General features: G+C 36.6%; 1 protein-coding gene across 1 annotated transcript in view; it reads left to right on the top strand.

Annotated features, from left to right (window-relative positions):
• Window positions 1-24,704, top strand: part of LOC136027009 (metastasis-associated protein MTA3-like) — a 147,833-nt gene that overhangs the window by 90,843 nt on the left and 32,286 nt on the right. The window contains exon 9 of the mRNA XM_065703903.1: window positions 12,166-12,354. Coding sequence (XP_065559975.1) covers window positions 12,166-12,354 — 189 coding nt within the window. The remainder of the gene's footprint in view (window positions 1-12,165; window positions 12,355-24,704) is intronic.

The following is a 24,704-nucleotide window of genomic DNA, read 5'->3' as shown; positions in this document are numbered from 1 at the left end:
CCTCAAAACGAGCAAAACTTAATATGAGCATGGTTGACAACCCCCAATTTTTCTCGTGACCAGAACATAATTTGCACGTTACTGATAAAAAAACAACAACAAATAACCGTTGATTGTCTGTTTGATACACATTTACTGATACTTAGGCCTATTTCTTAAGTCTTAATGTTTTATTTATTAAAGTCAGAAATGTGAAAACATGTTGTGTGTATCTCGTTTTCAGTAATGTGTCATTCAAAATTACGCCAGAAACATAGCTAAGTATAAAACACTAAATTTAATGAGTCTGTTTATAAAAGACGGTTTTAGCAGTTTCAGAATTCCTAGAGAACAAAATCGTAAATTAACAATTGCTCAAAATGAACAGATTGGACCATCAAACGAGAGGGGAATGAGTGCACGACTAAGAAATGTGCATCCACAATGGGTTGAGAATGAACAACCTAGGCCATGAAATGTGATAGGCAAAAGGTATTGAAGAAGTATCTGAAGTAATGGTTGAACAATACAGTTAGAACACTTGCGAAAACGACAGTTACAGCCAGTCAAAAGAAAGTGAAAAACAAATAGATATGCGGTTAAAAAAAAGAGCAGGAGGACGACTTGAGAAATGTAAATTCATGGGTAGAAACGTACAACTTAGACTATCAAATGTGACAAGGCCAATCCGAGTAGCTAAGGTAAAAGGCATTGAAAAGATGTCTGAAGTAATAATAAATAAAACTGAAGAGCAAAAAATTGTGTGGTTAAATACTTGTGAAAACGACAATTACAACGAGTCAAAACGAAACTGAAGAACAAAGAAATATGCGGTTGAAAGATAAGCGGCGGTGAACGAAAGGAAATATCAGAAAATGCCAAAAATTAATATGAAGAACAAAGAATTTTGCTGTTTGAAGACAAGCAACAGTGAGAACCAGACCGAGTCAAAATGGAAGTGAAGAAGAGTACAAATCTAAATATATACAGTACACAATGTTAATTACAATTCATTGGGACCCTTCAACGTTGTATGTATTCATTACGAAGTTTTTCATTTTCCCAAGGAAATAGTAGCTAACAAAGGGGGGATTAATTTAGAGGTTGCTGTGTGCTTGGTCGAATTGCATTGTCACCTCCACAATTTCCAAATGAATTGGTTTGGCTTTTATAGGAGGGCACTCGCTCTTTAAAGAGCTCCACCGAAAAATCCGAAACTAGAACATACTTTGCTTTAGCTTCACTCAACGTAGGCGATGATAAAGTCATGAATAGCCGCAACATTTTCAGCTTTGAAGTAGCTGGACGAATTTATCACAAAATCAGTTTAGCGGCACATCCATTACAAATTCCTGAAGGTGATTTAAAACCACTTTCATATGTCCTATATTTTTGGGGCCCCTGATAAAACTGTTAAATAATGCCTTGCAAATGCTTTAAATTATGGGTTCTCTCATTACATAATGGATATCTTGGAAGAAATATTGCGAGACAGAAACAACTATGCCAAAGGTTGCGTGAAAATACAAGACGTCGAGGATGATGTTAATCAGCTTGCTGATTCACTGGTACGGCAGCCTTGGTTAGAAGACAAGTGATAATGAGAATCAATGAACAAAAGCCAGCTGCGTAGCCCTACGAGGGACCGGTGGTGAAGCCATCGAAGCCAGACAGATTTTAAGAGGATTTCGGCTTTTTAGATAAAATTTAAGGGAAACGGAATGTATTTTGGAGGTTTTAAGGATTCACGGGCACTACAAAAGGATAAAAAAAAAATATTCAATGAAGCACTAATAAATGAGCTTTTTTGGATATCTCCTTGGATTCGAATGAAAAACAGATTTCCCTAAATGTTGTGGGTAGAGATCAAGAAAATATGGATTGAAAAAAAAAATACGAATTACATGGGAGAGGATAAACAGTGAAGTTTGAATAGATTGGGTTAAAGAAAGAGCTGGTGCTGATATGTATATATTTACCTGATTTTGAATTTTTTTTTTTTTTTTTTTTCATGCATAAAGTCGGAAAAAGTCCTTTAAATCAAATTCATTTTAATATGAAAAATCCCTTCCTCCCGTGAAATTCCCCTTCCCGAACTATTCCCCTTGTGGAAAATTTTCCCCACGAGTAAAAAAACGATAGTGTTTCTTAAATATGAAAAATATTGTCTAATATCAAAATTTAGAGGGTGTGCTGAAAAATAAATTTTGTAATTCAAAAAGTTCATTAGATGACGGAATTGATAACTAGGTTGAATTATTAATTGAATAAGTTGAATTATTCTACTGGATACATCTGTCAGTTATTTCTGCCGAGGGGCGTCTAATTTTATCAGTGTGGAAAGTATTAGGAGGGCCTTGGGGGATGGGGCATGGATTTATACCTAAACCTTCGCAGAAGTTCACTCAACATCTTATTAAAGTTTCTTGGCAACCATTCATGTTAACATGATTTATTCATAAGATACTTAGCTCCACCAGTTGTCAATAATACTGTTTATCTCGTTGGTTCCAAATATATAACTTTACTAGCTGTTGGGGTGGCGCTTCGCGCCACCTCAACACCTGGTTGGTGGGGCGCTTCGCGCCCCCCAAGCCCCCCGCGCGCGTAAGTCGTTACGCGCCATATTAGTTACGCGCCATTGTAGTTGTGTCCCTGTGTCCCACCTGTGAATATAGATTTATATATGTGTTTCAAACTACGTAAAAATTGCGAATATACAACATTCTTGGCTTTCCCATTGTCTGTGCATATACAAAGCCGTATGTACTAATAATGACGTCATATGCAAACGCTCTTTTTACAAACAAACAAACATGCATACACACAACTCGTTTTTATATAGATAGATAGATAGATAGATACAATACAAATTAACTGCGTAAAACTTGCGAATATACAACATTCTTCGCTGTCCAATTGTCGCTGCATATAAATAGATTGTCAGGTTTACCGACCCTCGAACATGCAACGTACAATTGTCCATGGTGGGGCGCTTCGCGCCCCCCAAGCCCCCCCGCGCGCGTAAGTCGTTACGCGCATTATTAGTTACGTGCCATTGTAGTTGTGTCCCTGTGTCCCACCTGTGAATATAGATAGATTTATATATGTGTTTCAAACTACGTAAAACTTGCGAATATACAACATTCTTGGTTTTCCCATTGTCTGTGCATATACAAAGCCTTATGTACTAATAATGACGTCATATGCAAACGCTCTTTTTACAAACAAACAAACATGCATACACACAACTCGTTTTTATATAGATAGATAGATAGATAGATACAATACAAATTGACTGCGTAAAACTTGCGAATATACAACATTCTTCGCTGTCAAATTGTCGCTACATATAAATAGATTGTCAGGTTTACCGACCCTCGAACATGCAACGTACAATTGTCCATGGGAAAAACAATCAGTATTAAGATCTATACCACATTTTTCTAATGATTGACCTTGAGCTTTGTTAATGGTGATTGCAAATGCTAATCGAATTGGGAATTGCAATCTTTTAAATTGAAAAGGCAGATCCGTTGGAATCATGGGAATGCGAGGAATAAGAACAGCCTCACCCTCAAAAGACCCTGTCAAGATTGTGGCCTCTATTAGGTTTTCCATTGTTTTTTTTTACGGCAAGTCGCGTGCCATTGCAAAGCTTTGGGGGTTGATATTTCTTAAAAGTATTATTGGTACGCCTATTTTTAGTTGTAGCACGTGTGGTGGAAACCCTGAAAGATCTATGGAATTTAAAAATTCAGATGGATAATTAACCGCTTCATTTGGTTCCAAAACTGTGTCGACTGACTTGTAAAGGACTGCCTGGTCTCGAATCTTGGTCAAAACAATATTGTTGATTTCGTGGACGTCTATATTTTTGGGTGCGAGAATCGCTCTTTCACTTAGCCATTTATTATTTTTATAATTTTTTAGAATATTCGGAAATACTTTTTCAATCAATTCATTTTTGGACGTCACTAAATTACAGAAATCAGCAGGTAGTTGTATACGTCCTGAAATTGATCTCACTGGGAGCTTTCCGTTTCCAATTGCCAGCAATTGATCTGAAAGTGTTTGACCAGAGTCATCGTTTTGCAATCGGACACGCATATTTGTAGTTAATTTTAATATTTTTACCTGTGCCCATAAATTAGAATTTTTCAGGCAAGCATTCATTTCGTCTGCAGGAGTTGATCTAGGTATTATAGGTAATGTTTGCCTGAAATCTCCCGCAAGCAATATTAATGTGCTGCCAAAGGGTTTCGACTTGCCTCTCAAATCTTTCAAGCATTGATCCAGAGCCTCGAGCGATTTTTTGTGTGCCATTGTGCACTCATCCCAAATAATAAGTTTGCATTGCTGCAATACTTTACCCATCCCAGATGATTTGGAAATATTGTACGTGGGAGTTTCTGTAGAATGCAAATTCAGAGGCAGTTTCAAAGCAGCATGAGCAGTTCTTCCACCAGGCAGCAATGTTGCGGCTATTCCGGACGACGCAATTGCCAACGCTATATCATTTTTTGATCGAATTGATGCCAGAATCAGTTTTATCACAAACGTTTTACCAGTACCTCCCGGTGCATCCAAAAAGAAAATTTCTCCAACGTTGTTATCGACACAATGCATTATCGTATCATAAATGTCTTTTTGTTCCGACGTTAACTTGGAAATGTTATTTTGTACATACGACAATAGATCACTCGTACTGTAACTTTGTTCACGATCCAATTCTACACATGTCGAAACAGCAGCGATACGGTTAGGTGAAGGCATTCCCAAATCCTGAAGAGGTTTGTTTGCCATACGTACGCACAAATCTTCTATAATAACTAAAGCGTAGTTATAAATTTCTGATGTAAAATCAAAAGTCATATCTGACGTCTCTAACTGTTTTCGATGGAGTATATCTTCGGACATTTTTGACTTATATTTTTCCCATAACTCTCTAGAAGCTGATGGAGAGCAAATTGTGAAAATGATGCACGAATTTGACTTGGGGTTGACGTTTCGCACGCGTCATTGATGCAGTTATCCCGGTGTTGGTCATTCTCCAATAAATTCAGAGCTTGGCATGCACTACGGTAAGTGTCATGTATAGTACCGTTTACAGTTCTCAAATACTCAAAGGATGTCGGACCGGGTACATTCACCAAAAGCAGGCGTAGAAAGAAGCATTCATGTTGAATGGGGTGAACGGTGTAGAGTCTTCCTATCGTGGTATTTTTGAAGATGGTAGGTTGGCCGTCGACTGACTTACCCTGTTTTCGACGTTCAAATACTTTATTTTTAGTATTCCACGTGTAATACGAAGGCACTTCAGTATACAGCAGTTTTTTTGCAAAAGAATCATTTTTGCAAAGCGAAAAAAAAGCTGTTAATGTTGTATCCGGTGGATTCAGGGCTCTTTGTTGCACGTTGGTTTCCGTGAAATAAACACGTTGACCATTCTGTAAATGTACCGCTAAGTGAACAACAGCTGGACTACGTTCATGTATCGGAAATGAAAGAATTCGCCAAACAGCTTCATTACTGCTTATGTATCTTCCAGCCTGATATTGTATCAGGATTGTGATATTGTTACAGTATTCAACGTTTATGTGTGCATTAAATGTTTTTGATAATAATGGGGAATATGGAACAACCCACTGGTTATCTACTTCGATGGTGGTACCGTTACGCTTCTTTATTATTGCTGTTTTACCGCCATCTTCAGTAGATCTTCTTCTATATTGTGGGTAACCATCATTGCCAGTAATTGTGTTTGATACTAAAAGTCGAGGATATTGCTTTGTGCACCTTCCTTTGGCCATGTATGGTGAATTTTCGTTCAGTGCACCGCAAGGTCCATGTATCATATTTTTTACAATAATATCATGTAACCCCTTATCGACATTTTATCAGGTATTTCAGCGGAAATCACATCATCAATTTCGTTCGACGTAATTTTTTTATGTAGCCAGATTAGTATATGTGCGTGTGGCAAACCTCGTTTTTGCCATTCCACTGAGTACATCCAGCATCGCACTGACCCAAACACTTCAAGTTTTACTATGTAGTTTATCAGTGATTTCAACTTTTGCCGGAAGACACGGGCCGTAATGTCATGCCTATGAACCGCCGATTGGCCTTGAAGTAAAAGCTGCAGTGTCTCGTCCCAAGAGTGATTACATGTAAATGTAATAAATAAATCTGGACGACCATAGAGACGAACATACGCAAAAGCATCTTGAGCATATTCATGCATATGACGGGGACTGCCAGCATATGACGAAGGTAAAATTGTTAATCTTCCAACGTTTGTGGTATTACCGTCATTTATAACTGCATCTCGCAAATGAATGTATTGTTCAGAGCGGAGCTTGGTCTGATTCAGGCGGATATGTAGCAAACGTTTTGATTCAATTCTAGCATACATATCAACTACAAATTGGTGAAACAATTCACGGCATTTTAAAATATAATTTTCTTCATCCTGCCGAATCATTAGTCTATAGGAATAATAATGCGTTGCACTGCATTTCTTATTCATTTCTTTGTTAATGGCTGGATTCATCAATTTAATATTAAAGTGATAGCCGTCGGCTCCATCCCAAAAAATTATAGGATATTGTAAGGGCATCGTAGCATCGATGAGTTTCAGCAATTCTTAACAACTGAGCGTTTCGCTTATGAAGAATAATATCTCGAGGTAAAAACTGATCACCGACCATAACGATTGCCACTTCGTCGATAGTTGGAGCATTGTATCTACGCACATGTTGGCCAGGAGGCGTTTTGTCAGCGGAAATAACAATTTTATGCGTATCAGTAGGCATCAAATCGATGGCTGTTTTGAACAGACGCACTAAATTATTATTTTCGTGGAAAAGATGTTGCAATTGGGAAACGATTGTCCTTTTAACCTTGGGAGAAATTTAGCAACGTGCATTCAACTCAGAATTTCTATCACTGATGAAGTACAATTGTAAAAATTTATGATTCTCGCCTGAGAATGGTAGAAGATTCCCTGCTCTATGATAAATTTGCCCTTTTACTTTGAAAGTAGACATAAATTGATCTGGATTTTCGATTTGGGCTCCAAACGACGTCATTTGGAAACATGAGTTGTATTTTCTGATTTTTGACAAAAAACGCTTAGATTCTGACGTAGTTCCAGTAAGGAAAGTCTTCAATGGCTCTGGTGGTGCAGCCAATAGAGGAAGTTTAACTTTTCCTGAGGCGCAACACATTCCCATTGTTTCACCATTGAATTTCAAGGCCTTGCAATAGGGACAAATTTTAGACATTGTCCCGATTTGAACACATCTACTCAAGCTATAATCATCGACTGGGCTTTACCTGAATGCCAGGCGATAACTTTCAGGTTGCTCTGATTCCTCGGCACGCTTTCTTTTCTTACTTTCTCTATCAGCAGCAAGCCTGATTTCTTGCTGTTCTTGTGATTCCTCGGCACGCTTTCTTTTCTTACTTTCTCTATCAGCAGCAAGCCTGATTTCTTGCTGTTCTTGTGATTCCTCGGCACGCCTTCTTTTTTCACTTTCTCTTTTAGCAGCAAGTCTGCTTTCGCGTTGCTCTGGTAGTTCCTCGGCACGCTTTCTTTTCTGACTTTCTCTATCAGCAGCAAGTTTTTTTGGCATAGACTCTTTGAGCATCTTCATCGGCTTTTGCCATTGTAAGTTCATCAGTCATTTTAAACTTAAACATTAATAGATTTCTACGTGAACATATATGTCTTAAATATCTTAAATGACGTCACCGTCATAGCAAAAATGACGACAACTAACTTCATGACGTCAGCCGACACAGAAACATGACGTCACCTGATCCACAGACAGACAACTTATTTATATACTAGCTGTTGGGGTGGCGCTTCGCGCCACCCCAAAACCTAGTTGGTGGGGGCGCTTCGCGCCCCCCCCAAGCCCCCCCGCGCGCGTAAGTCGTTACGCGCCATATTAGTTACGCGCCATTGTAGTTGTGTCCCTATGTCCCACCTGTGAAGATAGATAGATATATATATATATATATATATATATATATATATATATATATATATATATATATATATATATATATATATATATATATTTTTAACTACGTAAAACTTGCGAATATACAACATTCTTTGCTGTCCCATTGTCTGTGCATATAAATAGATTGTCAGGTTTACCAACTCTTGAACATGCAACATATAATGGTGCGTCATTTATATTCCTTGTGTCCCGGTGTCCCGGTCGTCATTTATATCCCCCTGTGCCCCCCGGCGTCCCCATTGTAGTTGTGTCCCTGTGTCCCGGTCGTCATTTATATTCCCTGTGTCCCGGTCGTCATTTGTATCCCGGTGTCCCGGTCTGTATATACATTCGTTTTTTAGTTTTGTTTTTCTCCTTTATTTTTTTCCTTTTTTCTTTTTTTTCTTTTTTAGTTTATTTAGATTTTTAGATTTTTTAGTTTTTTTATTAGTTTTTAGTTTTTTTTGTAGTTTTTACCATTTTTTTAGTTTTTTTAGTTTTTTTTTTTTTTACTTATGTCCTGGTCGTCATTTATACTCCCTGTGTCCCGGTCGTCATTTGTGTCTCGGTGCTTTGTTGATTGCTAATTTATATTATACTAGCTGTTGGGGTGGCGCTTCGCGCCACCCCAACACCTAGTTGGTGGGGGCGCTTCGCGCCCCCCCCAAGCCCCCCCGCGCGCGTAAGTCGTTACGCGCCATAATAGTTACGCGCCATTGTAGTTGTGTCCCTATGTCCCACCTGTGAATATAGATATATATATATATATATATGGTTTTAACTACGTAAAACTTGCGAATATACAACATTCTTTGCTGTCCCATTGTCTTTGCATATAAATAGATTGTCAGGTTATCCCCCTGTTTCCCCCGGTGTCCCCGTTGTAGTTGTGTCCCTGTGTCCCGGTCGTCATTTATATTCCCTGTGTCCCGCGTCCCGGTCATCATTTGTATCCCGGTGTCCCGGTCTGTATATACATTCGTTTTTTAGTTTTGTTTTTCTCCTTTATTTTTTTCCTTTTTTTTTCTTTTTTAGCTTATTTAGATTTTTAGATTTTTTAGTTTTTTTATTAGTTTTTAGTTTTTATTTCTTTTTAGTTTTTTTGTCCCGGTCGTCATTTATATCCCCCTGTTTCCCCCGGTGTCCCCGTTGTAGTTGTGTCCCTGTGTCCCGGTCGTTATTTATATTCCCTGTGTCCCGGTCGTCATTTGTATCCCGGTGTACCGGTCTGTATATACATTCGTTTTTTAGTTTTGTTTTTCTCCTTTATTTTTTTCCTTTTTTTTTCTTTTTTAGTTTATTTAGATTTTTAGATTTTTTAGTTTTTTTATTAGTTTTTAGTTTTTTTTTCTTTTTAGTTTTTTTGTAGTTTTTACCTTCTTTTTAGTTTTGTTAATTTTTTTTTTTACTTGTGTCCTGGTCGTCATTTATACTCCCTGTGTCCCGGTGCTTTGTTGATTGCTAATCGAACATTCCTTTTGTCCTGGTCGCTTTCTCTTTGAGTGTCGTCATTTATTTTTTTCTTTTTTAGTTCTTTTAGTTTTTACCTTTTTTAGTTTTTTTTTAGTTTTTAGTTTTTTTAGTTTTTTACCTTTTTTTAGTTTTTTTAGTTTTTTAGCTTTTTTATTTTTTTTATTAGTTTTTAGTTTTTTTGTAGTTTTTGCCTTTTTTTTTAGTTTTTTGTCCTGGTCGCTTTCTCTTTGAGTGTCGTCATTTATTAGTTTTTTCCTTTTTTTTTTTAGTTTTTTATTGGTTTTTACCTTTATTTTAGCTTATTTTTCAGTTTTTTCCTTTTTTTTAGTTTTTTTTTTATTTTTTATTTTTTTTAGTTTTTTACCTTTTTTTAGTTTTTTTAGTTTTTTTAGTTTTTTAGCTTTTTTACTTTTTTTATTAGTTTTTAGTTTTTTTTTGTAGTTTTTGCCTTTTTTTAGTTTTTTCAGTTTTTTTTTTAGTTTTTTATTGGTTTTTACCTTTATAGTTTTTTTAGTTTTTTAGCTTTTTTATTTTTTTTATTAGTTTTTAGTTTTTTTTTGTAGTTTTTGCCTTTTTTTAGTTTTTTCAGTTTTGACGTCACCTAATCCAGTTTTTTCAGGTGACGTCACCTGACACATCCATCCACACATCCATCCACACATCCACAGACAGACAACTTATTTTTATATATATAGATTTATATTCATATTTTTTATATTTATTAATATTTTTTTAGTTTTCTTTTTCTTTTATTTTTCAGTTTTTTCCTTTTTTTTAGTTTTTTCTTTTTTAGTTTTTAGTTTTTTTTTGTTTTTTACCTTTTTTTAGTTTTTTTTGTTTTTTTAGTTTTTTAGCTTTTTTAGTTTTTCTATTAGTTTTTAGTTTTTTTTTAGTTTTTGCCTTTTTTTAGTTTTTTCAGTTTTTTTTAGTTTTTAGTTTTTTACCTTTTTTTAGTTTTTTTTAGTTTTTTAGCTTTTTTAGTTTTTTTTCTTTTTAGTTTTTTTTGTAGTTTTTACCTTTTTTAGTTTTTTTCTTCTTTTGTATTAGTGTGAAATAATTCAGACGTCATATGCGGACAAACACGACGTCACTCGACAGACAGACAGACAGACATAACCCACAAACAACTTATTTTTATATATATTTATTCATATTTTTTTAGTTTTCTTTTTCTCTTTTATTTTTCAGTTTTTTCCTTTTTTTAGTTTTTTTCTTTTTTAGTTTTTAGTTTTTTTTAGTTTTTTACCTTTTTTTAGTTTTTTTTAGTTTTTTTAGTTTTTTAGCTTTTTAGTTTTTTTATTAGTTTTTATTTTTTTTGTAGTTTTTGCCTTTTTTTATTTTTTTCAGTTTTTTTTTTAGTTATTAGATTTTTACCTTTTTTTAGTTTTTTTTAGTTTTTTAGCTTTTTTAGTTTTTTTTTTCTTTTTAGTTTTTTTTGTAGTTTTTACCTTTTTTAGTTTTTTTCTTCTTTTGTATTAGTGTGAAATAATTCAGACGTCATATGCGAACAAACATGACGTCACCTGATCCATCCACAGATCCACACACAGACAACTTATTTTTATATATATAGATATACTAGCTGTTGGGGCAACACCTAGTTGGTGGGGCGCTTCGCGCCCCCCAAGACCCCCGCGCGCATAAGTCGTTACGCGCCATATTAGTTACGCGTCATTGTAGCTGTGTCCCGTTGTCCCACCTGTGAATAGAGATAGATATAAATATACATTTTTAACTACGTAAAACATGCGAATATACAACATTCTTCGCTGTCCCATTGTCTGTGCATATAAATAGCATTTATATTCCCTGTGTCCCGGTCGTCATTTGTGTCCTGGTGTCCCATTTTGTAATTTCTCTTTGAGTGTCCCGATCGTCATTTATATTCCCTGTGTCCCAGTGTCCCGGTCGTCATTTGTGTCCCGGTCTGTAATTTCTATTCAAACAATCCCTGTGTCTCAGTCGTCAATTATATATCCCGCCTGTGCCCCCGGCGTCCCCGTTGTAGTTGTGTCCCTGTGTCCCGGTCGTCATTTATATTCCCGGTTATATCCACGCTTTCTTTTCTTACTTTCTCTATCAGCAGCAAGTTTTTTGGCATAGACTCTTTGAGCAGCTTCCTCGGATGTTGCCATTGTAGGTTCTTCAGTCGTTTTACAATTAAACATTTTTCCGTGAACGCATGTCTTAAATACCATTAATGACGTCACCGTCATAGCAAAAATGACGACAACTAATTTCATGACGTCAGTCAACACAGAAACATGACGTCACCTGATCCACAGACAGACAGACAACTTATTTTTATATATATAGATAGATAGATAGATAGACTGTATGTTTTTACTCTTTCAAATTTGAAGTTGCCTCTCAGGATTACGTCATCGAGAGCAAGTGCACTTCCTATGACCATTTCTATTATTGTTCATCTGGGGAAAAGATAATTTTGTTTTCCAATTTTTAGCTTTAAATATATATGCTTTTCCAACTTTGGCAGTGATATCTTGAACATATTGATTTTTTTTTTTTTTTTTTTTTTTTTTTTTTTTTTTTTTTTTTTTTTTTTTTTTTTTTATTATTCTGAATCTTATAGCCTTCAACGGATATCAATTTGCTATTCACCGAGGATTTTTGTTGGCCTTGTTTTATGTAAATAGTATTGACGAAGTTTATAAACTGATAAAATATTTTATTTTAGTTACGATGTTTCGAATGAAAGTCGAGCTTCCAATCTTCAGAATACCAATTTTTCAGCCAATAGTGGGGATCTTAATGCTGATAAGTCATGTTCAATGTGTGATACCTTGGTTTCTTCCTATTGGCTAGCACTGGATAACGCCAACATTGGCTGCCAACTTTGCTGCGATTGCCAAGACTACTGGAAAAGGCAAGACAATTGAGTTTTGTTTCAAACGCAATTGTTTTTCTTAGTAGGCCGGGACATTGTTTCGGGGAAATTTACAGTGTTTATTTCTTTCAAATAGGGGTTAAATAAGCTCTATGAAGACATTTTGGGTCTCTAGGTAATGAAAAGGGAGTTTTTTATTAGATGTTTTTGTGCTGAAGGATTCCTTACAATTTTAAATTTGAACTTCGATTTTGGGGCTAAGAGTAAATTATTTAGAATGTTCTTATTGGGACTGGAATTGTTAGAGTGAAAACGACTAAGATTTTCTAACAATAATTGAAGTTTGTTTATTAATAACTACAATTTATTTTTAACTCGGATCGTACTAAACTTATAACACTCTTAGAATTTTGAAGAAACGAAATTAAACGAAAGCACATTTCAGTTAGTAAAACGAACAAAATAATTAGCGGTGCTGAACCTGAGAACTATCTCTTGAGCATTGCCACTTTTCTTTTAAATCTTGGACATCAAATTTATGACCAATATTACTTTCACTCTACCAAGCGGGGAAATAAAGTAAAACAATGCAATACCTGAAATTATACAGTGTAATTTTCTTACCGCCATTCCTTCTTAAAAGGTGTAAATACCAGAAAGATAAAGGGTAGAACTATCGCTGAAAGTAGTGCACAATATACCTAAGACAAGTCTACTATACCTTCTACTCACGATTAGTAGCAATTTTCAAAAACCTAATTGAATGCTCATTTTAGCATTACGAATATTGTGTTATTGTAGGCTGTAATGCCTAACTAACAAAAAGAAGGAACAAATATACAAGGGAAGTGTAAGTTCAAGTCGTACTTTTAAGTGGTAGAAGCAACATAGTCAACTTTTAAGAGAACGGTATATCTTTAAAAAACCGTTGCTGTATTCGATGTGGATGATGACAACTAATGTGCGATTGAAAATCAGTTTCAATAGAATGAAAGTTTTTATTGTAATCGAAGCGGGTAACTTTAAAATATGTTCAATGATTTGACTAATTCTACATGTATCCGTTCTAAAGCAATGAGCTGAGATCCGAAGGGGATTTACCTATTTCCAAGTTGAGGTAACGCTACTGCTCGTAATGCTTTTGGAGGCCAGCAAAGAATGACTACATTTTAAATAATTCGTAAGTGGGATTGATAGATGATCAAAATTTTCTGTCTTAGTATCAGCATGCTGATTTGGAAGTCTAATAAGGGCAAACACAATTCAGGATCAACATAAGGGACACTGCTACATTGGAGAGTATAAAAATATGATTTTTTTTTTATCTCAAGTGAGTGTATAAGCATTCCGCTAGATCCTCTGTCTGGTAACTTCTCACCCAAATCTACACCTAACGTCACCGTGAGCTATAAAAGGAACAATATTTTCTCTTTTCGTCACGATTCGTCACGATTTCAAAGATTAGCAAGTGACGGCTAATATATTCATAGAAATCACTGTCTTAGTTTTATGTAAAAGCTAGACTTAGTATTAGACAGTAGACAGTATTATTAATTTTGCTCACAAGAACATTGTCATTAGAATAGAAAAAGATAGAATTGGAAGACCAGTGCTTTTTTCAAAGTATAGGCCGGGCCTTTCGAGCTATTGCCATGCGCGAGAGCTGCTTCAGAAGGGGAGACCGTATGAACTGAGTTTCAATGGAGGATTTCAAGAGGTGGTTAGCATAACCTTTTGCAGACTAACTATGACAAAGTTCTTTAACCATTCACCAATATAAGAAGTTGATTTTCATCACCATTGTTATTTCCGATATTAAAGAAACATTTAAAGTCTTTTAGAAACCAGTTGACTTGCAAGACCACACAGGATTGAGCTTGACAAATTGGGAGACACATGTTCACCGTTGCAATAACTTAATAGGTTTTATGATTCAACAATCGAAAACATTTCGCCCAGATGCCTGATAACTTCATTAGTTTTAAATCCCAAAAGCTTGAGAGATTTGTGTGGTATTGAATTAGTAGCTTACAGTGATAATACCTAACATTTTTAGTTAGCATTTATGAAGTTTAAAATGCTTAAAGACTGTAACTTTATTTTTGTAGGCTTAACTCCCTTATTACAATCAAGCTTCGTACTCGTTCAGGCCTGGATAATTACCTAAAGTTTCTACTCTGCCTTCTTCTTCTACTTAAACTTTCTACTGAGCCTTCTTGGCTATCTAAGAAACATATTTGTTTAGAATAAGTACCATTTTGATGTCCCAATTTTAATTGTCGCCGAATTCGAGAAATAATAGGCACTTAATCGTGTTTTTTGGTGTTCCTTCTTGAAGTTTCAACGACAATATTTGAGTGTTGGCGCAATATTTTAGATTTTTCGTGTCTTTAGAAGTTGTTGAGTAAAAGAAATCTTTCAGCTTTTTATGGCACTTGGTATTAACCAAGTGACATATACCAATCGCAAATTCTGTCGGTCTGTTGGTCTGTCTGTCCCGGGTTTGCTACTTTATGCACTTCCAGATAAGCTAGGACGATGAAATTTGGCAGGCGTATCAGGGACTGGACCAGATTAAATTAGAAATAGTCGTTTTTGCGATTTGACCATCTGGGGCGGAGTGGGGGCTCTGTTAATTCGGAAAAAATAGAAAAAATGTAGTATTTTTAACTTACGAACGGGTGATCGGATCTTAATGAAATTTTATGTTTGGAAGGATATCGTGTCTCAGAGCTCTTATTTAAATCCCGACCAGATCCGCTGAAATTGGGGGGAGTTGGAGGGGGGACCTAAATCTTGGAAAACGGATCGGGATGAAACTTGGTGGGAAAATAAGCAGAAGTCCTAGATACGTGATTGACATAGCCGGAACGGATCTGCTCTCTTTGGGGGAGTTGGGGGAGGAGGGTTAATTCTGAAAATTAGAAAAAATGAGGTATTTTTAACTTACGAAGGAGTGATCGGATCTTAAGGAAATTTGAAGTTTGGAAGAATATCGTGTCTTAGAGCTGTTATTTTAAATCCTGACTGGATCCGGTGACATTGGGGGGAATTAAGGGGGGGACCTAAAATCTCGGAAAACGGTTAGAGTTAAGGGATCGGGATGAACTTCGGTGGGAAAAATAAGCGAAAGTCCTAGATACTTGATTGACATAACCGGAGAGGATCCGCTCTCTGAAGGGTTTGGGGGGGGGGGGTTAATTCTGAAAAATTAGAAAAAATTAGGTATTTTTAACTTACGAAGGAGTGATCGAATCATAATGAAATTTGATTTTTGGAAGGATACCGTGTCTCAGAGCTCTTCTTTTAAATCCCGACCGGATCCGGAGACATTGGGGGAGTTGGGGGGACCTAAAATCTTGGAAAACGCTTAGAGTGGAGGGATCGGGATGAAACTTGGTGGTAAAAATAATCGTAAGTTCTAGATACGTGATTGACATAGCTGGAACGGATCTGCTCTCTTTGGGGGAGTTGGGGGAGGAGGGTCAATTCTGAAAATTAAAAAAATGAGATATTTTTAACTTACGAAGGAGAGATCGGATCTTAATGAAATTTGATGTTTAGAAGGATATCGTGTCTCAGAGCTCTTATTTTAAATCCTGACCGGATCCGGTGAAGGGGAAGTTGGGGGGTGGAACCTAAAATCTTGGAAAACGCTTAGAATGGAGGGATCGGGTTGAAACTTGGTGGTAAAAATAAGCACAAGTCCTAGATACGGGATTGAAATAACCAGAACGGATCTGCTCTCTTTGGGGGAATTGGGGGGAGGGTTAATTCTAAAAAATTAGAAAAATGAGGTATTTTTGACTCGTATCTTAATGAAATTTCATATTTACCTCTGCGGTTTAAGTCTGGAGCTTAGGCCAGATTGGTGAGTATGACTTTTTATTTTGGAAAGCTTCGTAGAACTCTTGCCTGGGGCTAAAAATCGATTGTTTCTACCCATTTCCGTTCGTGATTTCAGCTGAGTTCATCATTCGGTTTTTTTTTTTGCACTTGGGATTGCAGTAGAGAAAGGGTATCAGATGTGCCTATTAAACTGTAAAAGTTCTCTCATTGCTAAAGAAAATAGAGTTTATTCTTTGCTCCTTTGATTTTTTTTGACGGCAGTCGATAGCTTTTTATCAGCTGATCAAAGTACATATCATCCTTTTTTTGGTAGAAAAACTTCTTCATGAGATATACCGGTGCGAAAATTTTAAGGGGTTTGACAACTTCAGTAGTAAGGTACATACTGAAACCAAAAATAGGCCGATACCAATTGTAAGACATATAGGGGAGTTTTAAGCAATCGGCTGTTAGCTCATAATCATTTTCGACAATGAGGGGTTCGCAACTTTTGCTAGTTGATGTACCTATTATTTGTTTCCGGTGCATTTGATGCTAAAACCAATTTGGTTCCAGTGGTAAGACATGTAGGGGACTTGTAAGTAATAATCGGCTATTAGGCTACAATCATGTTCAGTGATGAGGGGTTTGCAACTTTTGCTAGTTGTAATGAGGGGTTTGCAACCTTTGCGGTTGGTGTACCTATTATTTATTTTAAGTCCCTTACAGATTAACAACTTTAGCGTTTAATCAAAGCGAGAAAACCAAACTAAAGTGTTGCTCTCACAACACTTTACTCGGCGAAGCCGAACAAAGGTTGCCGCAACACTTCACGTTGCCCATGCAACGTAGATCTAGTATTATCTTCTTTTTTTATATTTATATTGACACATTCCGCTGCTTAATAGCTTAGACACAAACTTGAGCTTCATGACGTCACAAGGTATGTATTTTCTATATATATAAAAATAAGTTGTCTGTCTGTGTGTCTGTCTGTGGATCAGGTGACGTCATGTTTCTGTGTTGACTGACGTCATGAAATTAGTTGTCGTCATTTTTGCTTTGACGGTGACGTCATTCAAGATATTTAAGACATATGTTCACGTAGAAATCTATTAATGTTTAAGTTTACAATGACTGATGAACTTACCATGGCAAAAGCCGATGAAGATGCTCAAAGAGTCTATGCCAAAAAACTTGCTGCTGATAGAGAAAGTCAGAAAAGAAAGCGTGCCGAGGAACTACCAGAGCAACGCGAAAGCAGACTTGCTGCTAAAAGAGAAAGTGAAAAAAGAAGGCGTGCCGAGGAATCAAAAGAACAGCAAGGAAACAGGCTTGAGGCTGATAGAGAAAGAAAGAACAGAAAGCGTGCCGAGGAATCAAAAGAACAGCAAGAAAACAGGCTTGAGGCTGATAGAGAAAGAAAGAACAGAAAGCGTGCCGAGGAACTACCAGAGCAACGCGGAAGCAGACTTGCTGCTAAAAGAGAAAGTGAAAAAAGAAGGCTTGCCGACGAGGAATCACAAGAACAGCAAGAAATCAGGCTTGCTGCTGATAGAGAAAGTAAGAAAAGAAAGCGTGCCGAGGAATCACAAGAACAGCAAGAAATCAGGCTTGCTGCTGATAGAGAAAGTAAGAAAAGAAAGCGTGCCGAGGAATCAGAGCAACCTGAAAGTTATCGCCTGGCATTCAGGTACAACCCAGTCGATGATTATAGCTTGAGTAGATGTGTTCAAATCGGGACAATGTCTAAAATTTGTCCCTATTGCAAGGCCTTGAAATTCAATGGTGAAACAATGGGAATGTGTTGCGCCTCAGGAAAAGTTAAACTTCCTCTATTGGCTGCACCACCAGAGCTATTGAATACTTTCCTTACTGGAACTACGTCAGAATCTAAGCGTTTTTTGTCAAAAATCAGAAAATACAACTCATGTTTCCAAATGACGTCGTTTGGAGCCCAAATCGAAAATCCAGATCAATTTATGTCTACTTTCAAAGTAAAAAGGCAAATTTATCATAGAGCAGGGTCCCTTCTACCATTCTCAGGCGAGAATCATAAATTTTTACAATTGTACTTCATCAGTGATAGAAATTCTGAATTGAATGCACGTTGCGAAATTTCTCCCAACGTTGAAAGGACAATCGTTTCCCAATTGCAACATCTTTTCCACGAAAATAATAATTTAGTGCGTCTGTTCAAAACAGCCATCGATTTGATGCCTACTGATACGCATAAATTTGTTATTTCCGCTGACAAAACGCCTCCTGGCCAACATGTGCGTAGATACAATGCTCCAACTATCGAAGAAGTGGCAATCGTTATGGTCGGTGATCAGTTTTTACCTCGAGATATTATTCTTCATAAGCGAAACGCTCAGTTGTTAAGAATTGCTGAAACTCATCGATGCTACGATGCCCTACAATATCCTATCATTTTTTGGGATGGAGCCGACGGCTATCACTTTAATATTAAATTGATGAATCCAGCCACTAACAAAGAAATGAATAAGAAATGCAGTGCAATGCATTATTATTCCTATAGACTAATGATTCGGCAGGATGAAGAAAATTATATTTTAAAATGCCGTGAATTGTTTCACCTATTCGTCGTTGATATGTATGCTAAAATTGAATCAGAACGTTTGCTATATATCCGCCTGAATCAGACCAAGCTCCGCTCTGAACAATACATTCATTTGCGAGATGCAGTTATAAATGACGGTAATACCACAAACGTTGGAAGATTAACAATTTTACCTTCGTCATATGCTGGCAGTCCCCGTCATATGCATGAATATGCTCAAGATGCTATTCCGTATGTTCGTCTCTATGGTCGTCCAGATTTATTTATTACATTTACATGTAATCAATCTTGGGACGAGATACTACAGCTTTTACTTCAAGGACAATCGGCGGTTCATAGGCATGACATTACGGCCCGTGTCTTCCGGCAAAAGTTGAAATCACTGATAAACTACATTGTAAAACTTGAAGTGTTTGGGTCAGTGCGATGCTGGATGTACTCAGTGGAATGGCAAAAACGAGGATTGCCACACGCACATATAATAATCTGGCTACATAAAAAAATTACTTCGAACGAAATTGATGATGTGATTTCCGCTGAAATACCTGATAAAAATGTCGATAAGGGGTTACATGATATTATTGTAAAAAATATGATACATGGACCTTGCGGTGCACTGAACGAAAATTCACCATGCATGGCCAAAGGAAGGTGCACAAAGCAATATCCTCAACTTTTAGTATCAAACACAATTACTGGCAATGATGGTTACCCACAATATAGAAGAAGATCTACTGAAGATGGCGGTAAAACAGCAATAATAAAGAAGCGTAACGGTACCACCATCGAAGTAGATAACCAGTGGGTTGTTCCATATTCCCCATTATTATCAAAAACATTTAATGCACACATAAACGTTGAATACTGTAACTCCGTAAAGGCAATCAAATACATATGTAAATACGTCAACAAAGGCAGTGACATGGCAGTTTTTGGCTTGCAGCCCGAAATCAAAGATTTCGATGAAATCGTACAATATCAGGCTGGAAGATACATAAGCAGTAATGAAGCTGTTTGGCGAATTCTTTCATTTCCGAAACATGAACGTAGTCCAGCTGTTGTTCACTTAGCGGTACATTTACAGAATCATCAACGTGTTTATTTCACGGAAACCAACGTGCAACAAAGAGTCCTGAATCCACCGGATACAACATTAACAGCTTTTTTTTCGCTTTGCAAAAATGATTCTTTTGCAAAAAAACTGCTGTATACTGAAGTGCCTTCGTATTACACGTGGAATACTAAAAATAAAGTATTTGAACGTCGAAAACAGGGTAAGTCAGTCGACGGCCAACCTACCATCTTCAAAGATACCACGATAGGAAGACTCTACACCGTTCACCCCAATCAACATGAATGCTTCTTTCTACGCCTGCTTTTGGTGAATGTACCCGGTCCGACATCCTTTGAGTATTTGAGGACTGTAAATGGTACTATACATGACACTTACCGTAGTGCATGCCAAGCTCTGAATTTATTGGAGAATGACCAACACTGGGATAACTGCATCAATGACGCGTGAGAAACGTCAACCCCAAGTCAAATTCGTGCATTGTTTGGCATCATTTTAACAACTTGCTCTCCATCAGCTCCTACAGAGTTATGGGAAAAAATATAAGTCAAAAATGTCCGAAGATATACTCCATCGAAAACAGTTAGAGACGTCAGATATGACTTTTGATTTTACATCAGAAATTTATAACTACACTTTAGTTGTTATAGAAGATTTGTGCGTACGTATGGCAAACAAATCTCTTCAGGATTTGGGAATGCCTTCACCTAACCGTATCGCTGCTGTTTCGACATGTGTAGAATTGGATCGTGAACAAAGTTACAGTACGAGTCATCTATTGTCGTATGTACAAAATAACATTTCCAAGTTAACGTCGGAACAAAAAGACATTTATGATACGATAATGCATTGTGTCGATAACAACGTTGGAGAAATTTTCTTTTTGGATGCGCCAGGAGGTACTGGTAAAACGTTTGTGACAAAACTGATTCTGGCATCAATTCGATCAAAAAATGATATAGCGTTGGCAATTGCGTCGTCCGGAATAGCCGCAACATTGCTGCCTGGTGGAAGAACTGCTCATTCCGCTTTGAAATTGCCTCTGAACTTGCATTCTACAGAAACTCCCACGTGCAATATTTGCAAATCATCTGGGATGGGTAAAGTATTGCAGCAATGCAAACTTATTATTTGGGATGAGTGCACAATGGCACACAAAAAATCGCTCGAGGCTCTGGATCAATGCTTGAAAGATTTGCGAGGGAAGTCGAAACCCTTTGGCAGCACATTAATATTGCTTGCGGGAGATTTCAGGCAAACATTACCTATAATACCTAGATCAACTCCTGCAGACGAAATGAATGCTTGCCTGAAAAATTCTAATTTATGGGCACATGTAAAAACATTAAAATTAACTACAAATATGCGTGTCCGATTGCAAAACGATGACTCTGGTCAAACATTTTCAGATCAATTGCTGGCAATGGGAAACGGAAAGCTCCCAGTAGACTCAATTTCAGGACGTATACAACTACCTGCTGATTTCTGTAATTTAGTGACGTCCAAAAATGAATTGATTGAAAAAGTATTTCCGAATATTCTAAAAAATTATAAAAATAATAAATGGCTAAGTGAAAGAGCGATTCTCGCACCCAAAAATATAGACGTCCACGAAATCAACAATATTGTTTTGACCAAGATTCGAGACCAGGCAGTCCTTTACAAGTCAGTCGACACAGTTTTGGAACCAAATGAAGCGGTTAATTATCCATCTGAATTTTTAAATTCCATAGATCTTTCAGGGTTTCCACCACACGTGCTACAACTAAAAATAGGCGTACCAATAATACTTTTAAGAAATATAAACCCACCAAAGCTTTGCAATGGCACTCGACTTGCCGTAAAAAAAAACAATGGAAAACCTAATAGAGGCCACAATCTTGACAGGGCCTTTTGAGGGTGAGGCTGTTCTTATTCCTCGCATTCCCATGATTCCAACGGATCTGCCTTTTCAATTTAAAAGATTGCAATTCCCAATTCGATTAGCATTTGCAATCACCATTAACAAAGCTCAAGGTCAATCCTTAGAAAAATGTGGTATAGATCTTAATACTGATTGTTTTTCCCATGGACAATTGTACGTTACATGTTCGAGGGTCGGTAAACCTGACAATCTATTTATATGCAGCGACAATTGGACAGCGAAGAATGTTGTATATTCGCAAGTTTTACGCAGTTAATTTGTATTTTGGAACCAAATGAAGCGGTTAATTATCCATCTGAATTTTTAAATTCCATAGATCCTTCAAGGTTTCCACCACACGTGCTACAACTAAAAATAGGCGTACCAATAATACTTTTAAGAAATATCAACCCACCAAAGCTTTGCAATGGCACGCGACTTGCCGTAAAAAAAAAACAATGGAAAACCTAATAGAGGCCACAATCTTGACAGGGCTTTATGAGGGTGAGGCTGTTCTTATTCCTCGCATTCCCATGATTCCAACGGATCTGCTTTTTCAATTTAAAAGATTGCAATTCCCAATTCGATTAGCATTTGCAACCACCATCAACAAAGCTCAAGGGCAATCACTAGAAAAATGCGGTGCCATTGTGCAATCACTAAATCAAAATCACCAAAATGCAATCACTAGAAAAAATGACACAGCTAGTGTGTCATAAGAATTCCACTAAAATAACATAATGCCACAAGTGAATACTATGAAAAATATTTAAGCTTTTGACTGAAATTAGAAATGATCTGGAACCTAGAAAAGTGGTGGTATATACCTGAATATGCACCGACAAGAGGGGCGATGGATGAAATAAAGCAGGGAATTTAAAACATCTCAAATATGTAATATCTTTGTAAGCCTAAGTGTAGTTTGCAAGCCTGAGACTTTGACAAATTATATTGACAGATAAGACTCTGGAAGTTTGATTTGTAAACTAATCATCTAAGCACATTGCCAGTATTCATTAATGCCCAAAGGATATGCTAAATTCCTAAAGAAGATCCTGGATGAATTTCTTACGGAGGAGAAATGGCTCTTGTTAAAAACTTCTTTAACAAAATTGTTTAGCTTGTATTAGGCAATTACGGATTAATTTTTTAGGTTTGTAATTATGTTAGGCTTTAATAGCTTGTAATTATTAACCAATTAATGTTGATGCTCATTTACTTTTTTAAATAAGTAATTTTATAACTAACCTACAGCTATAACTTACATCAAAAGGATAAGATGCTTGGATATTCCCTAGTTGAAGATCCATCCATTCACCAAGTGGGGAATGTGATGTTACTTAGACTGTTTTTTGAGAATCACTTAAGCTCTCCGAAACATTAAGAAATTTTCCTTTTGAATCATTTTCAGTTAATTTTCAATTTATAAATTTAAGAAAGAAAATCCTACACTTTAGTGGATCGATGAATAGGATCTCAGCCATCGAATAGCTGCAAAATTATCTTTGCAGTTGTCTCAAAATCTTAAGACATAGTAAAAATAACATGCCAAAATTTTTTCCAGGGAATACAAACCTTAAGTAAGTCTTGTCACCAAATCTACGGGTTTTATACCAATTCTCCAATTCCGGCAGTTTTTTTTTTTCAATTTAAATTTATCCGTTCTTTCTGCTGTTCAATTGTGTGCTGTTGTTTTTACCTTAGGGTGCATGGTACTGCAATAAGTAGAAGTAGTTTTTTGTTCTTGTTTCATTTTTTGTCTTCCTTGTTCCTTTATGCTTACAGTGCTTATGTCTTTTACTGATGTTAGCACCTTTGCAACTTCTGTTGGGGTTGTATCTAAAACTCATTCAAATCTGAGAGGCTTGTCTATGACGTTCTGAACCCTATTGTCTTTCTTCAGTTTTGTTGAGTCGACAATTTCAATTTTTTCCACATGTATAATATTTCTCCTCAGCTATCTAAGATTGATCTTTCGAGTGGCACAATTAGCCTAAGAATTGCCACGATTTTTAGGTTATGATGAAATTCTGTCTCGTCAGAACAATGTTGATTTTATTCAAACGAAGTTTGATAATCTCAATTCGCTCAAAATGTTTTTCTCTGTTTTGATATCGATGACCTTTCTCTATTTTAACTCGTCTATGTCTTATATTATTTTGCTAAATTGATGTTAGCTTTATCTTCTTTTCTGAAGCTACTCCCTGACTTTAAATCGCATTATATTCTTTATTAAGTACCTTATTTTTCCTCAGCTCCATGGTAACTCCCTCTTCAAGATTCGGTTTCAATCCTTTATTTGCGTATCTTCTTATCTGGAACACACTTTCTGGGCTGGCTCGTAGATATCTGGATCTGGGTCTGATCTGGATCTGGATCGTAGATGCTCGTAGATCTGGGTGAAAACCTGAAATATTGGAAAACGCTTAGAGTTGAGGGATCGGGATGAAACCTGGTGGGAAAATAAGCACAAGTCCTAGATACGTGATTAACATAACCGGAACAGATCTACTCTCTTTGGAGGGGGGGGGGGGTAATTCGGAAAAGTTAGAAAAAATGAGGTATATTTAACTTACGAACGAGCGATCGGATCTTAATAAAATTTGATATTTAGAAGGACCTCGTAACTCAGACCTGACCGGATTCAGTGTCATTGGGGAATTGGGGGGTGGGGGTAGGAATCATGGAAAGCGTTTAAAGCGGAGAGATCCTAATAAAACTTAGTGGGAAGAAGCTCTCGGCTCTTGGCTCTTCCGACCTCGTCACAAATACCATATGAGCTCTTGGCTCTTGTTGTATTTTATTATACCAACTATTTATTTGGTACTTTTTCTTGTTCCCTAGTGTTCAATCAGGCAATAGAGTTCTATTGCTAGTTTCCCTCAAATGTAAGGTTAGATTGGACTTCACTTAGGACCTATGAGAGGGTAAATACGTGGTTTTTGTGCTGTCTTATATTATGTTTTGATTTGAAGTTCTTTTGAAGTTTATTTTATTCCTTC

This window comes from Artemia franciscana, chromosome 5 (assembly GCF_032884065.1).
Source record: "Artemia franciscana chromosome 5, ASM3288406v1, whole genome shotgun sequence".
NCBI classification, from domain to species: domain Eukaryota; kingdom Metazoa; phylum Arthropoda; class Branchiopoda; order Anostraca; family Artemiidae; genus Artemia; species Artemia franciscana.
This window is presented reverse-complemented; position numbering and strand designations above follow the sequence as displayed.